The sequence below is a fragment of the Lepidochelys olivacea genome (assembly GCF_965140295.1).
Source record: "Lepidochelys olivacea isolate rLepOli2 genome assembly, chromosome: 3".
Taxonomy (NCBI): domain Eukaryota; kingdom Metazoa; phylum Chordata; order Testudines; family Cheloniidae; genus Lepidochelys; species Lepidochelys olivacea.
The window spans coordinates 171,524,192-171,541,652 of NC_140413.1; the positions used below are offsets into that span (position 1 = coordinate 171,524,192).

At 43.5% G+C, this 17,461-nt stretch overlaps 1 protein-coding gene across 1 annotated transcript; it reads right to left on the reverse strand.

The window, feature by feature from the left end:
* Positions 1–3,120: 3,120 nt before the first annotated feature.
* On the reverse strand, positions 3,121–16,967 carry COX7A2L (cytochrome c oxidase subunit 7A2 like). The gene is made up of 3 exons (XM_084623775.1): positions 16,608–16,967; positions 5,200–5,334; positions 3,121–4,073 (listed from the first exon to the last, which is right to left on the reverse strand). The coding sequence occupies exons 1-3, from the start codon at positions 16,677–16,679 to the stop codon at positions 3,930–3,932; spliced, it is 351 nt and encodes a 116-aa protein (XP_084479901.1). The 5' UTR covers positions 16,680–16,967; the 3' UTR covers positions 3,121–3,929.
* Positions 16,968–17,461: the final 494 nt, after the last annotated feature.

Sequence of the window (17,461 nt, forward strand, 5' to 3'; positions counted from 1 at the left end):
ACTGCTCCTCCCAAAAGGGCATTGACAGATAGTGAGTACTATCTTAAGCACCACCCAGGCTTGGCCTGAAGTAGGCAGAAAAGTAGCCCATGCGGTTTATGTACTGGCTGCCAAGGTGGTCCGGTCCCAAGATAGGGATAGGTGTTCTGTCTATCGCCCCACCACAGTTAAGGAACCCTATTGCAGCAAAGCCATCCACTATGACCTGCACATTTCCCAGAGTCACTATCCTTGATAGCAGCAGCTCAGTGACTGCGTTGGCTACTTGGATCACAGCAGCCCCCCACAGTAGATTTACCCACTCCAAATTGATTCCTGACTGACCAGTAGCTGTCTGGCATTGCAAGCTTCCAGAGGACTATCGCCACTTGCTTGTGAACTGTGAGGGCTGCTCTCATCTTGGCATTCTTGCGCTTCCGGGCAGGGGAAAGCAAGTCACAAAGTTCCATGAAAGTGCCCTTATGCATGCGAAAGTTTCGCAGCCACTGGGAATCATTCCAGACCTGCAACACTATGTGGTCCCACCAGTCTGTGCTTGTTTCCTGGGCCCAGAATTGGTATTCCACGGCACGAACCTGCCCCACTACCACCATGATGTCCAAATTGCCAGGGCCAGTGCTTTGAGAGAAAAGTCTGTGTTCATGTCCTCATCACTATTGTGATCGCGCTGTCGTCGCCTCCTTGCCTGCTTTTGCAGGTTCTGCACATACTGCAGGATAATGCGCGACGTGTTCGCAATGCTCACAACAGCAGCGGTGAGCTGAGCGGGCTCCATGCTGCTGTGGTATGGCGTCTGTAGGAGAGCAGAGTTGCAGCGGAAGCAGTAGATGACAACAGATGGCACGAGAATAGATATTTATACAGAACGACGAGAGGACCTGCAAGGTGGATTCATGGCACCAGGAGAGCTGGAGAGCAGAGTTGCAGCTGAAGCAGTGGATGATGATGACGGTTAGCAGTCCTACTGCACCATCTGCTGGCAGCAGTATGGCGCCTGCACAGAAAAAAGGCGCAAAACGATTGTCTGCTGTTGCTTTCGCGGAGGGAGGGGTGACTGATGACATGTACCCAAAACCACCCACGACAATGTTTTTGCCCATCAGGCGTTGGGAGCTCAACCCAGAATTCCAATGGGCAGCGGAAACTGCGGGAACTGTGGGATAACTACCCACAGTGCAACACTCCAAAAGTCGATGCTAGCCACAGTAGTGAGGATGCACTCCGCTGACAATGTGGACATACGCAAGTAACTGTATAAAATTGATTTCTAAAAATCCATTTCTATAAGATCAACCTAATTTTGTAGTGTAGACATACCCAAAGGTATTTAGGTATCTAATTCCCATTGATCTGAGCTTTAGGTGCCTGCTTGATGCACCGCAGGAGGTGCCTCTGTGCTCAAGATTCTCACTGTGAAATCTCTCCTAGAGCAAAGGGCCTAAGCCAGCTTGTCCTTTCCCATAAAAAAGGGAGACCCACCCCACTGTAACCAAGAGCCCAACGGTTTTTGTAATGTGTCTTGGGAGGAAAGAAACATAGAAAGGCCACTGACGTTTTAGCAGTGGCTGATCTATGGAATTTCATAGGCTTCATTTTCTGGCTGCAGCAGTGGCATTTTCAACTGCTCCCTGGGTTCTGCCTCCAGAGGCACTATGTTTGGGCACAAGTCAAAAGCAGCATGACCCAGGTCAGTGAGAAGACTTGGTTTCTATGACAACAGAGCTACACTTTCTCCCAGAACTCCTGCAGAGAGAGGCGTAGTTTGGTCAGGTTGCTATGCCTTAGAAGGAGCAGCTTCTCCTGTAAGAAACCCCTAGCTGAATGACTTTTTCCTCTGATTCTCCAATGTATTCTAGAGCAAGGGTCTTCACTCCAGCTGAAGTGCAGTGGCATAACAGCCATTGCATTTTCCTGTTACATTTGTTAGGTATAGGTCACATCAGCCGTAGTAACCAGTAATAGACTATCACTATTAGCTTAGAACTCTCAGGGAATCTCCTCAAATTACAAATGACCTGTGACAAACATCTAAGGACTTGTGGAAACAGATACAGACAGCCCTGTGTTAGAGGATTCTTCTAGATCATGATTAGCGTATGGCTACTACTCAGCAGTGGGAGACTGAAAATCACCAGTGCTGCAGAGATTCTCTTGGGCTCTGAAAGTTTTACCCTTTTCCCATGGACTTAAGAAAAGTATGGCTCACTGGTGGTTAACTGCTGGTAAAGGCAATGCTCCTGTTTTCTTAACTCTCCTTCCTGAGGGGCTTCGTCCGTTTTCTTATGCGCTTCAGCCCATTATTCTCAGAGGCCTCTCTGCCATTTCTAAAATATAAACACTAGTCTCAGGCTTCAGTTTCTCATACAAAAAATTATACACTGTTACATTTCTTCAGTCATGACTCTTAAGATGATTTTTTTACATCTGAGCCTTTAAAATATTTAATTGGAAAACAAGTAAACTTTCTTTAAATACTAGTATATGAAAAACAAATTTGGAGAAATGGAAAGAAAAGGAAATTTGACATCCTGTGATGGGATGAGGGGAGGAAGGAAAGGGGCCTTTACATTTCTTCTGCACAAGGAAGTTGAGCTTTGTGAGATTTTGAATAGGTGTAGGAATTGGAGACGAATCCATGGGTATGCAGGTCTAATGGTTGGGAACTCAAAACAGGTGAAGGGACATCAGCTGTTATTTCAGTCCACAGGAGTGACTGTCCCTATAGGATAAAGGGTGCATTTCATCACCATCAAATACAAAAAAAAAAAAAAAAAAAAAGTGTGCCAGCATCCAGCATTTCATGCAATATAGGTTGTTTTTGGGTTTTTTTTTTGGGGGGGGGGGGCACCTGACTCATCTTTTTACAAATGAGAAATAAGACAGTATTGCAGTTAACACACAACTAAGTTATGAAATATAGCAACCTTTCACTAAAGCAGATACTGGTGATTACTTCTTATGAAAGGCTAGTACCTGGCTATTAGCATAATTCTGAGGTTTAGAGACTGTTTGAGCAGATGTCTGCTTCAAAAAGGTACAAGTTGAGGTTGGAAACCAGATGTTTTGAAACATTAGAAGGCTGTGAAAAGATGAAACAACAAGACTTTCAAATCTGAAACGTTTCAATGTTTGCAGTGGTGTATTTATTCCACAGTAAAAACAAACAGTACTTTAATTTAAAAATATAATTTGACAAAAGGAAAAGGACAAAAAACTAGTACAGTTGGTGTTACAATGTAGAAGTCTGCCTAAGTGCAACACTGCTACCAGCCGCTGTGTTCATAGACTGTATTAGATTTGGACACCATAACCCTATCATATTACTCACTGAAAGTACAAATTTAAGTAACCATGTTTCCAACATTAATGTTATCTCAGCATTTGGAAGAATCTCTGTGCTGCACCCGCTAATGTGAATTCTTAGTGAACATGTACGACAAGAAAAATAGACTTGTCATCAAACAGTAAGTTACACAAAACACTTATTGCTTCTGTAAACCCTGGAATCCCCTCCCCCCGTTCTCCTTACGCTTGAGAGAATGTGGGTGTTAAGGCATAGCTTGACACAATTAAGTTTTCATTTCCAATTTAAACATTGTTGAAAGGCAGGTGGCAAGTTATACCACCCTAAAGTGCTCAGAGGCTGTTGTAAGTCAACTGTTTGTCTGGTTTACGTTTGGGGTGGGAAAGAGAAGACTGGAGACCTGACACAAGCAAAACACATTGACTTTCACTCTTAAATATTAACTTTGATATTCATCTTGCTTTCCAATGCATTAGAAGGTAACCACTTTCGAAACATTTTCTTAATGTCTTTATTTGAAGAATTCACAACATACAATCACAGGATTAAGCAGTAAATACAAAGCGGTAGTATACAACTGGTCCTTCAGAGAAATGCTGAATCAGTCCCATTAGTTATGGTTCACTCACTTCTTAGATTTTGGTTGTGAGGCCATGTAGAGAGCTATCAGACAGTAGATGGTCCCTCCTATCGTTAGGGCCATAGTGGTCCGATATAGCAGCTGATCAGGAACTCCTCGTTTCAGATGTACTGGCAATCCATCAGCCTTCTTTGGGAGAAGAACAACACAGCACGTGAAAAAAGGCTGATCATCACAAAGAAGCTACTATAGCTAAAATAAGGAGAATTATGGGAGAGAGTTGGGGAGGGTAAAGAAACCCTCCCCAAAAACCACTATGTAATTAATCCTCCAACAGAACATAGGGTTTCCTCCTGAAACTGCACAAAGGGAAGAGCAGACTAGTTTTATTTTAAGTGCAGATATTTGTTTTATTACATGCACCTTGCAAATTGCAGGCACAAACAAGCCTTGGAATATTTTCTCAAAATCCTTTATCATAAAAGGCACTTGACTGAAAAGTGTCACTAACTAGAGAATGAGAGAAGATATGTATAAATCAAATGTGGTTCACCAATTCAGCATTACACATGCTAAATAAAAGTGGCATGAAGACAACCGAGTACATTTTAAAAAGCACAACCCCTTGTCATTCTCATAAAAACAGAATGTTATATGAAGGTTATTCTTAATTTTAAATGAGAGAACTCCTTTAAATGTGAACTCCACCTGTCAGTCCCTAACTAACAAGTAGTTAATCCACAGAGATAACACAAAAGCTCTGGAGGACACTACATATACCGTTATTCCATAGGTTTTGAGCACCAGTAAACGTTTACATAGTTTATAAACATCTAAAATTACTCAACACCACCAAACAAACTGGGGATTGTGATTCCAGTTTGTTCTTGCATTCAGCTTTGTTGGATCATAAGCTTGTCATATATTCCCAGAAAGAAAACATGTTTACAACTGACCCGAATGTGATAAGCACCTGTAGCAGTGTGAAGAAAGGAGATCTGAGGTTTTTCTCCTTTCTAGTAGATGTCCTGCCAATACAAGGATTCTGTGCAGAGTCTCAAGGTACCGAGACCATGAATTATCAAGCAACAAACAAACTATAGGATGTTATGAAAATTACTACAAATCCTTTCTAAAAGATTCAAACATTAATACCTTTTGGACCAAATGTTGCAGAATTTGAATTACACCTGTGCACGCCCTCTGGTGCGGGCCCACTGATGGCATTGCACAGGTGCAATGAAGGGCAGAATATGGCCCACTATCTTCAGCCCTTTTTATTTAAATTTTCTCTTAATAAAGCTTTTCTTCTTACCTGAAATAGCTTCTGGAGGTCCGGCACCTTGTTTTTATCCAAATAAGAAACAGCTGCTGGCGAATCTGAGGCAAGTTTAGTTGGCGTTCCAAAAATCAGAGCTGGTGATTCTGTGGATGCCAGTGGCTTGAGTCCCTGAAAATGGAGATTTAAGTGTTGAATACCTGGATATTTAACAGTTGAAAAGAATGTACCACTAATCATGTTCCAAGTAAACAAATTACCACAGCTAAAATGAAAAGGCATTATAGAGAGAAAGCTAACCTGGCTACAGCCCCCCACCTCAAAAACCCCCCCACTAAAATGACATCCAACTACAAATATATAGGAGGTGACTGTCAAATTTGTCAGCTAGTTTTGGCTCAGGACTTGACAAATTCACTTGCCATTTGCAAATAAGCAACCTTCCATGGTGAATGAGGATTTACCCATCACATTCTCCATGTTTTTTTCAAAAGTTTCTAGCCCTTATCATGGCAGAGAGGGTCTTCCAAATGTGAAGTTAAAAAGTCAACTAAAGCAGTGTTTCCCTGAAGTGGTAGTCAGCCTGAAATAAAAGTGAAGAGCACCTCAAGGCCCAAATCCTGTCCCAATGTGCTGCCTGAACAGCATGGGAATTCCTCAGACACATGGTGGGGAATAACTGACAAACAAAGACAGACCTAATGGCTGCTGCAGGCAGTGGCACACACCTTAAATGAAGGTTTGGCAGTGGGTTGGGGGAAATGGCTAGAACTATCTTCACTTTGTACAGGTACAGCAGGTGCTGCTGGATAAGAGAGGACACTTAAGCAGGAATAACCTCCTCCTCCAGCACTCAGCTGGTACTGCTTCTGCTGCTAATCCCCATCCCCCAAGTCTCCACGGACTGAGCCATAATTTAAACCTTTATTTTAGATCATGTACTCTGATTTGATACCATAAATCCTATTTATTGAAAAGGTTTTCATGTATACTATTCAAAGTTATGGTTCCCCCAGGAACTGTAAGGTGTCCTGCTTACACATCTCTCTCTAAATATTTATTACTATACATGGAGTTAAGTTATGCCTTCATGTGCGCATGCAGTGTGGATAAGATAAGGTTGCTGCGAAAGCCTTAACAAGTTTTCTAATTTGTCCACATAAATGGAGAAATATACATTTACGCAACAGTGAGGCTGAGATTTTAGTTTGATAGATTTTAAATACAGAGTAATGAAAACACTGATCCAATGCAATGAGCAAAATCGTTGCCCCACTGAAATCAATGGGAATTTTGCGACTGACTTCAGTGGTCAGGATTTCACCATAGGGTTTAGTTCTAAAAGATGCTTGAAATTTTTGTAGTGCACTTAGTAAAATGCTAGATTACCATATGTATTGGAGAACTTTATTATTTTCTCTATTTATAAACCAAATTACTTTATAAAAAAGGCATAAGTATTCATTCAAGAAGAAATAACTGCAAATCTAAAGTTTTAGAACTAAGTAAACAGTTTGGAAACTGGCTAAAAAAATAATCTTTTAGCCTGAGAGCAACCATGAGACATGTCAAAGTAATTCTCAGAGGTTAAAAACTCCTAAAGATAATGAAACTATCTTAATCATGACTGAGAAGACCATTTCATTATCATCCATTACCGTTAGGAGTTTTTTCTACTATGATGCTAAGCATTTAGTGTAATTAAAACATTTGCATAATGAATAGGTTATTACACCAAAATCTCTTGTGATCTTTCTCCCTTTCATTAACAAATTACTTTTCAGTTGTCTATTCAATCTTATATTCTGGAGCCTTCCCAATCACAAAAGAAATGTTGTATTACACAGAAATTAAAAATTAAATGGATGGCAGTCTAACAAACTGAACTCCCATGGACTTCCCACATCGGTGATATGTTACACCATACTTAGCCACCTGGTGACTTCCCCAGCTATAATAGTCCTCCCCACCCTTTGCGCTAACGATTTGGAACTTTCATCTCTCTTCCTCCAGCACTTCCTTTTTAAAATTTTACCTTAAAATTCAGATGGTTATCCTTCATTGGGAGTCAGCCATCCCCATGCCATCTCCCTACACTTACTAGACCCCCTCCAGTTCCTCCTCAGTGCAATTAATCTGCTCCTTTCCTACTTAGATTTTAGACGGTCACCACTGATATCTATTATATAAAAACAAAATTGTGTTGTATGCACTGAGGTCATAGTAAGTTGCAAGCCATTTCAATAAATTCTGTGCTACCTCATCCATCCTGAGTTCTTCATCCCACGCCTAATATATATCTTTACTGGTTAATAAAAAAATAAAAAAGCTTTCACAGTAGATCACTTAAAAAAATCACTTGTATTTTAAACCACTACCACCCATTGTGCACTGTATAGGGTTTTGATTAGGCTAGTAAGACATCCATGCTTACTATGAGTTACCGTGTAGCTGTTTAAAAGATTTAGAGACACATTCAGGTTTTCCTTTTTATTGCACCAATAGAGACAAGCATCAAAAGTAATTTTCAAGTAATAAAGGACATTCAAACCTGACTTTCCCCTGGAATGACACTTAATCCAAAGTCAAGGATTGGAAAAGTGGTGACAAAGTCACTCAATACTGACAAGCAAGCTTAATTTGCCTTAGCCTCTCTTCAAACTATTTTTTTTTTTGTTTTTTATTATTGGAGTTAGTCAAGAACATATCAAAGAGCAAGGTCAGGGATATTTTTACAGCCTAAATTGCACTATGTGAGCCTCTAAAGAAATAAAAGAATGCAATGAAATCGATTTTTGGAGAAAATAATTCAGATAAGACTACCTTAAATTCCTATGGAGACTCTCAGATGTTTCAGAGTCTCAAGCGAGCAACAACAACATAGGTACAGTAAGAAAGTATAGAATTTCTACTTGTGCTACTACAAGTGATTACTTGTGCTTTTATCTGCTTTTGCTTGAATATTTAGGTTAGTTTGTAGTACCATAACATTAATAGTTTTAAGAGAATTAAGTCACAGAAAGAAACCATTACTGAATTCAAAACTGGATGGAGAGTAAGTCCATGACATTAAAAAATTACTGTGCAAGAAATGCAGAGAAAGATTTTTTTGCTGTTTGGTAACAGTTTCATATCGTTTGTATAACAAAAATAATGTGCAGTTCATGGTGCTGTGGAATACATGCACAAGTTCAGTTTTTCTTCATTTTCCCCAAATAAAAATATTTCTGTATAGAATATCAGGGTTGGAAGGGACCTCAGGAGGTCATCTAGTCCAACCCCCTGCTCAAAGCAGGATCAATCCCCAACTAAATCATCCCAGCCAGGGCTTTGTCAAGCCTGACCTTAAAAACTTCTAAGCAAGGAGATTCCACCACCTCCCTAGGTAACCCATTCCAGTGCTTCACCATCCCCCTCGTGAAAAAGTTTTTCCTAATATCCAACCTAAACCTCCCCCATTGCAACTTGAAACCATTACTCCTTGTTCTGTCATCTGCTACCACTTAGAACTGTCTAGATCCATCCTCTTTGGAACCCCCCTTTCAGGTAGGTGAAAGCAGCTATCAAATCCCCCCTCATTCTTCTCTTCTGCAGACTAAAGAATCCCAGTTCCCTCAGCCTCTCCTCATAAGTCATGTGCTCCAGAGCCCCCTAATCATTTTTGTTGCCCTCCACTGGACGCTTTACAATTTTTCCACATCCTTCTTGTAGTGTGGGACCCAAAACTGGACACAATACTCCAGATGAGGCCTCACCAATGTTGAAACGATCACATCCCTTAATCTGCTGGCAATGCCCCTACTTATACAGGCCAAAATACAGTTAGCCTTCTTTGCAACAAGGGCACTCTGTTGACTCACATCCAGCTTCTCATACACTGTAACCCCTAGGTCCTTTTCTGCAGAACTGCCGGTCGGTCCCCACCCAGTAGCAGTGCATGGGATTCTTCCATCCTAAGTGCACGACTCCGCACTTGTACTTGTTGAATCTCATCAGATTTCTTTTGGCCCAATCCTGTAATTTGTCTAGGTCCCTCTGTATCCTATCCCTACCCTCCAGCATATCTACCACTCCTCCCAGTTTAGTGTCATTTGCAAACTTGCGGAGGATGCAGTCCACGCCATCCTCCAGATCATTAATGAAGATCTGAACAAAACCGGCCCCAGGACCGACCCTTGGGGCACTCCGCTTGATACTGGCTGCCAACTAGACATGGAGCCATTGATCACTACCCTTTGAGCCCGACGATCTAGCCAGCTTTCTGTCCACCTTATAGTCCATCCAGCTCATACTTCTTTAACTTGCTGGCAAGAGACTGTGGGAGACCGTATCAAAAGCTTTGCTAAAATCAAGGAATAACACACCCACTGCTTTCCCCTCATCCACAGGGCCAGTGGATGTGTTATTCCTTGACTATCTCATCATAGAAGGCAATTAGGTTGGTCAGGCATGACTTGCTCTTAGTGAATCCACGCTGACTATTCCAGATCACTTTCCTCTCCTCTAAGTGCTTCAAAATTGATTCCTTGAGGACCTGCTCCATGATTTTTCCCAAGGATTGAGGTGAGGCTGACTGGTCTGTAGTTCCCTGGATCATCCTCCTTCCCTTTTTTAAATATGAGCACTACATTAGCCTTTTTCAGTCTTCCGAGACCTCCCCCGATCGCCATGAGTTTTTAAAGATAATGGCCAATGGCTCTGCAATCACATCCGCCAACTCCTTTAGCACCCTCGGATGCAGCACATCTGGTCCCATGGACTTGTGCTCATCCAGCTTTTCTAAATAGTCCCAAACCACTTCTTTCTCTACAGAGGGCTGGTCACCTCCTCCCCATGCTGTGCTGCCCAGTGCAGCAGTCTGGGAGCTGATCTTGTTTGTGAAGACAGAGGCAAAAAAAGCATTGAGTACAATAGCTTTTTCCACATCCTCTGTCACTAGGTTACCTCCCTCATTCAGTAAGCGGTCCACACTTTCCTTGGCTTTCTTCTTGTTGCTAACATACCTGAAGAAACCCTTCTTGTTACTCTCAACATCTCTTGTTAGCTGCAACTCCAAGTGTGATTTGGCCTTCCGGATTTCATTCCTGCATGCTGAGCAATATTTTTATACTCTTCCCTGGTCATTTGTCCATTATTTTTTGTGTTTAAGATCAGCAAGGATTTCACTGTTAAGCCAAGCTGGTCACCTGCCATATTTACTACTCTTTCTACACATCGGGATGGTTTGTTCCTGCAACCTCAATAAGGATTCTTTAAAATACAGCCAGCTCTCCTGGACTCCTTTCCCCCTCATGTTATTCTCCCAGGGGATCCTGCCCATCAGTTCCCTGAGGGAGTCAAAGTCTGCTTTTCTGAATCCAGGGTCTGTATTCTGCTGCTCTCCTTTCTTCCTTGTGTCAGGATCCTGAACTCGACCATCTCATGGCCACTGCCTCCCAGGTTCCCATCCACTTTTGCTTCCCCTACTAATTCTTCCCAGTTTGTGAGCAGCAGGGCAAGAAGAGCTCTGCCCCTTGTTGGTTCCTCCAGCACTTGTTCCAGGAAATTGTCCCCTACACTTTCCAAAAAGTTCCTGGATTGTCTGTGCACCGCTGTATTGCTCTCCCAGCAGCAATCAGGGTGACTGAAGTCTCTCATGAGAGCCAAGGCCTGTGATTTAGTAACTTCAGTTACTTGCCGGAAGAAAGCCTTGTCGACCTCATCCCCCTGGTCTGATGGTCTATAGCAGACTCCCACCATGACATCACCCTTGTTGCTCACACTAGTATAGTACAAGAGTCTATTTGTGAGTACATCTGAACACTGATTCACTGAATATAATGACAGGTTTCAGAGTAGCAGCCGTGTTAGTCTGTATTCGCAAAAAGAAAAGGACGCATCCAACGAAGTGAGCTGTAGCTCACGAAAGCTTATGCTCAAATAAATGTGTTAGTCTCTAAGGTGCCGTAAGTACTCCTTTTCTTTTTACTGAATATAATGGGTCAGATTTTTGGCCTTTGGTAAATCCCATCTGCACCACTCACGTAAGGGAATCCTCTAATGGCATAACTGATACAGCCAGCATTTTGACACCCATTCCCTTCCCTGCAAACCAAAGAGTATTCCAGGGAGGACATGGGCATAGGGAGTGAGGCCACAGAGGCCTGTGCCTCTGACAATCACAGTCCAGAGGAATGGTCCCTGACAGATTAGGACAGAAGTTGGTGGGGTTGGGAGAGAGGAAAGAAAAACTAGGACTGGGAATTTAGGTGAGGCAGGGGGTGAAACTGGGACAGGATGGAGGGAAGGAGAGGAGACTGATCTGATCAGGTGCACAGTGTGAAATGGAATAGCTGGGCAAAGACCGGATCAAGGTGATGATAGAGGGAGTTTGGAACCGTGAACCAGTGGGAATGTTGAAGTGGGGAAAGGGTGCTGTGCAAATATATATAATTAATTACATAATCACACTAACACGAATATGTGCCAGGGGAGTGAATTAAGGGTTCTCAACATCCAAAATGAATATAGTCCTATGTGGTCTGATTAGATCTTTCATACTGCAGCAATATCCAAAACATCTTCCAATACCCATAATTAAAAAGCAATCAAAACCCCATTATGTACTTAAAACAAAATTCAAATGCCACTGAATGTCATCCACTTTTTAGTGTTACTCTCCATTTTCAGCATTTTGCTTTATAGTAAAAAAATCTTTACAGCAGAGCTGCTGAAGCTGCCTTTCTGTGACTTAATCAACGTGTTGTAGATGGTCAGTACATGGAGCTTTAGGATGAACTTTTGTCTTATTTGCCCTAAGTCTCATGCTGTTTACATTTTAACACAATGCAGATAAGGGTTTAGAATATTTCTTTAGCACACCACAGAAAACATTGCGGGGGAAGAGGGGGGGAACTCACGCAAAGTGAATTAAATGGAGGGGGAATGGAAGAAGATACATTGCTCATAGTTTATGCTTGAAAAACAAAAAGTTCAAGTGTTACAGAATGTGTTTTAACAGGAGGCCTTTATGAATTCACTAAACCTTAACACCTATCACATAAACAATTCCTTACACTGTAGAAAGAGAGCTTTGTTCCAGAGACTGAGCATAAACTATTAACTGAGATTACATTTACATTCTGACAAGGCTAATCCATGTGCATTTTTAGACGGGATCATTCCTAATTGCTGTTTGTTCATTTATCAAGGAAATGTCAATCAACAGCAAAATTTCTGAATACATTAGTCACAAATTCAGGAATATCTAGTCTATACTAGGAAATGTTTGCTGGTATAGAAATGTCTCAGAAAATGAATTTATTCCACCCCCAACCCTGACATTGTTATACTGAAAAAAGTTTCAGTATAGACCTGGCCTAAAATTTGAAAGTAGTGCCACTATTGATCTCAAAGGTCACTCCATTTCCCTCCATTAAGAATCTCAATGGAAAGTGGCCACACAGCCACCTGTCCATTGTAACTGAAGGTACATGACTTGCAGAAAGTCAGAGGTGTCTACAACTGACTGAGAGCCACAAGCAACATCTTCACTATGATGATCTTTGTGCTACTGGCGTGGTGAGATGAGAAAAGGAAATCAACTTTGCTCAACCATTCCTTAAGGCAAGATTTCATAGCACATATTACATTAAGGGCTTGTCTACACTAGCACTTTATAGTGCTGAAACTTTCTCATACAGGGATGTGAAAAAATACACCCGAGCACAGCAATTTTCAGCGCTGTAAAGCGCCAGTGTAAACAGTGCACAAGCAGTTACGCCTCTTATGGAGATGTTTTTTAAGAGCGCTGGGAGACTCAGACGTTTCAGAGTCTCAAGCGAGCAACAACAACAACAACAGAGGTACAGTAAGAAAGTATAGAATTTCTACTTGTGCTACAAGTGATTACTCGTGCTTTTATCTATTTTTGCTTGAAAAAACTGCCCCTGCAGCTCCCATTTGCCATGGTTCGCACTTAGGGCGGGGGCAGCGTGTGGAGCCCCCTGGCTGCCCCTATGCATAGGAGCCAGACATGCTGCTGCTTCTGGGAGTAGGAAGTCAATTCTACAAGGAAAAATGTATTCAATTAAGGATGCTCAGGCTTGGCTTTAAATCATCTTCCCATTATAAGGCTGTTAGACCTGGGAGATACTCAAATTTTGTCAGAGACCAGATCCATCATAAAGATGGCTGAGACACTCCTACCCAGCTAGGGGCTGAAGGTGGAGCAGGAACTGCTATGGCAGCTCTAAACATGAGGATTCACCTGTGCTAGGAGAATCCTCCCATGGCCAAGCCTTGAGAGCAGTTTTAGAGGGCCACAGCAGAATCTTTCATTTTCAAGTAGGTGGACATTTCCCACTTTTTGGACTTACCTATGAGGATGTAGGAGAAAGAGTTTATTTGCAGGGCTTTAAAAATTAACCCAGCAACCACTTACCCCGGACTAAATGCACAATGCTCCACACCACACACTCTCCCAAGCAAGACCTGTTCTAAATGGTTTCTTAGTAGTCAAGCACTACTCATGACTTGGGCCTAAAACCCAACTAACTTGGCTGAACTTAGAGACCCCAATTAATGCCACCCCAACCTCTCCTCCCTTCCACCACATACAAATAAACGAATTAGTGCTGCCACACACAACACACATCAAATCAGTTAATGTTCTTGCATGGAAGGTGGCACACTTACATGGCCCTGCGTGGGGCCTCTCTTGCTAGCTCAATAGGGGACAAGCTGCAAACACACCATGCCTACAACAGTGGAGCAACACTGGGAGTGGTGAGTGTCTGCAGAATAAGGTCTGGTCTATACTTAAAAGTTATGTCAGTTAGGTGTGCAAAAGAGTCACACCCTTAACCAACAGAGCTATGCTGGCAAAAGCCCTAGTGTAGATTCTAAGAGTCCTTTTGCTCATGTAGCTTGTTTCATACAGGAAACTAGCATAAACATCAGCAAAAGAACTTGTTTTATACTGGCAAGTTATACTGGCAAGCTCCTTTTAGTGTAGAGCTGGCTTTCTAGTATAGAAAATCTCTTCTGGTGGAAGAGATCACTGCAGAGTGGATAAAAGATTATTTTTTAAAAAAAAATCAATTTTTCTTTAAATTAAATGTATTTAAAATTAAATTTTAAACAGCCTACGTTAAGGCCTAAAGCTATTATAATCTACTAACAACTCAAATGAAATGCAAAAAAATATTAAGCAGTACGTTTGCTCCCAAGGTCTAAATAGAGTCAAACTACTGGACTGGTGGAAGTCACTGGAACCAGGGTTTGTTGAAGTGCTAAACCAGCTTTTGATAGCAGTAAAGAATATTTTCTTCACTTCAGCTTATTCAACTAGTTCAGTTCAATGACCAGTTCATTGAGAATTAAGAAAGCAACTGAGAATTGAAAAAGCATGAAAGGGTGTTTAAGCATGAAAGCTTGTTTTCTTCTTCCATTCTATGAATAAAAGCTAGGTGTGAGAGGATAATATCTACTAGTTGTAAAATCTTGAAGCACACATGATTAAATAGCATCAGTTCAATTCACTAACTAGAGATACCTCCTTTGTTTGAAAAATCAGTTTTAAAAGCAAAAAAATTATATTTTTCTTATATATCCAGAATATTTAAGGTAGTTTTATTTAATTGTTTAAAATGCTGTTTTGTGCATTTAATTGAATTTCCATCCAAATACAGCTTGACACAAATTGCAAGTAAAATAATAATAATAAAAAAACCATCCAGTAAACAGGTAAGCTATATAATTACTTAAATAAATGCAGATACAGTGCATCCTCCTTGTTAGCAAGAAGCACCAAGTTTAGCTTAAAGGCTAAATATAGCAGGAAAGCAAACATTTTAATTGTTACCAACCAGTGAGACTCTCTCTCTCTTTAGGAAAATAACTAAAGTACAAGTGCAAAACAATTAAAATGGATTATTTAAATCAATGCTTCCTGTCTGCTGAGTTAAATCATGATTAAAATCAGAGATTTAAATAGCTTTGATGTAAATCAATCCACTGTGCATCAATTTATGCTCAGCTCATAATTGGGAAGTTTTTCTTTATATAAGCACAAGTAGTATTCTTAGAAAAACCTCCCCACACAAGTTTTGCAGAAGTTGAGAACACTTACAGGAAATATTTCTGCTTGCCCAGGATGAGTGAGTTTTTCATACCCTGTTTATTCATGTTTGACTGTATATGCAAATTTGAATACAATATGCCACCGATACAGTGTAAATTAAGGAAAAGAGTAAGGTTTAACAACAAAAATGACACTTCAAGTGACATTAGCATATGGATTAGTCTTCCAAAGCTGAGGGAACAAGGAAGAGATGGACTAATGTCTCAGGTTTTCAACCTAGACCTTTGATCTTACTTTGAATTTACTGGATCCCAACCAAGGGAAAGGTAAGCATTCATGGATGTCAATTCAACCTTTGCTTTTAACTGATTTTTATCTGAAAACAGAGCTCTTCACTGTTAATAAAAAGCTTTGGATGCTTGAAGCTGAGAAATTATGGCATTGGGTTTGAAGACGGGAAGCTAGTGAATATGCATACTTTGTTTAACTAAGGCTTCGTCTGCACTTGGAAGTAGCATTATCTCAGTAGTCAGTTGTCATAGAAGACTAGGGTTGGAAAGGACCTCAGGAGGTCATCTAGTCCAACCCCCTGCTCAAAGCAGGGCCAACCCCAACTAAATCATCCCAGCCAGGGCTTTCAATACTGCTTATTTGATTGTACACACAAAGACGACCCATGGCTCCCGCTGAACTGGTATTGTCCATGGCGTTTTTTGGTCTACATTTAGGGACAAACCGTGGTAGGCGCCAGTTTGGCGAACAGATAATTGAGAGTTAGTTGCTGAAGCAGTGTTATTTTTCCAATGCAAACAAGGTCTGAGACCCTCCTCCGCTTGAGAGACAAACCAGCCCCATTTTACAGGTGGGTAATAAAGGGAAGCAGGAGGGATGAGGTGACTTGCCCAAGGTCGCGCAGCAGGGCAGTGGCAGCGTCAGGAACCGGACCCGCGGAGAGCACCCTGAGGGCATCACTTCCCGCCACGCAGGGCGGCCCAAGCCCCGCGAGGCCAGGGCACACACCCCATCCCCCTACAGATGGGCTCAGACGCCACGTTCAGATCTGCCCGCAGTCAAACGGCGCCGTGGCCTCTTCCCGAGCCCTGACCCGACAGCCGCGAAGGTGGCCGCGGCAGGGACTCCGGCCGCGCGGGAAGGTCACCCAGCGGGCGCGAGGCAGCCGGCCCACAAGCCACGCGGAGGCTTCCTTCCCCACGACGGCAGCCCAGAGCCCGCCCGTCGCGTGAAGGTCACCGCGCCCCGCTGGCCTGCAGCCGACCCGGCGTGCCGCGCCCAGCGGACTGTCCCGCTCCAAGCCCCGCCGGGAGCGGCGCGGGGAGGACGGTGAAGGTCAGAGACCGTGTGGCGCCGGCCACGCGCTCACCTGGGGGGCATAGGCGGCGGCCGCCACCGCCCCGACCAGCCTCTGGCTGAAGCCGCTGAATTTATAATACATGGCGCCGGGCTCTCCGCGCTGCTCCCCCGCAGGCACCCGGCCGGCCGCGACACGCTCCGAGACAGGACCTTCCTCTCCTCCCCTCCCCCCGTGGCTTCCCCAGCCTGTCGGGCCCCGGCGGCGGGAGGCAGTTTTGTAGAGCGCTACGCCGAATGCCTGTGGAACACACTCGGAAACCAGCCCAAAGCGCTGCCTACGAGGCTTGAGTGATAAACGCGGGTCCTCCGTGGATTGCGGGAGCGCGAACTGCCCCCGGGTTCTGTAGCGAGCACGAAGAGCGGGCGACAGTTTCTAATCAGGCAGCAGTAAGGCAGCCTAATACGCCTGCGCACTCGGCCCCCGATGCAGGAATTTAGGCCCCCGCCGCTCCGCCTCTGGGGAAAGGCCCAAGAGCCACCCAATCCGCGGCCGAGAGCTGTTGAAACCCCGCCTCCTGCATAACAACTGTTGCTAGCTGGGGACGCTTTCTGTGGCACGTCTGCGCAGCCTGCCGGGGCAGAGACGCGGTGGGACGGGTAGGCCGGGCACGACCGCTGAGGGAGGCTGGCCGGCCTCGTGGGGCGGCTGCAGCGGGGCGGGGGCCCGGGCGGGGCGACAGGGCGAGGCCCCAAGGGAGGGGCGTCTGGGGGGCTGAAAGGAGCTAACGGAGCGGGGAGGCGGCGCTCCCCGAACGAGGGTGCAGGCGGGGAAGCCCCTTCCACTGAGCGTCCGTGAGTCTTCGGAGCTTCTCAGCGGGTTTTACCTGTGGATCCAGGAGATTAATGACCTGCGGGTGTGTCTCT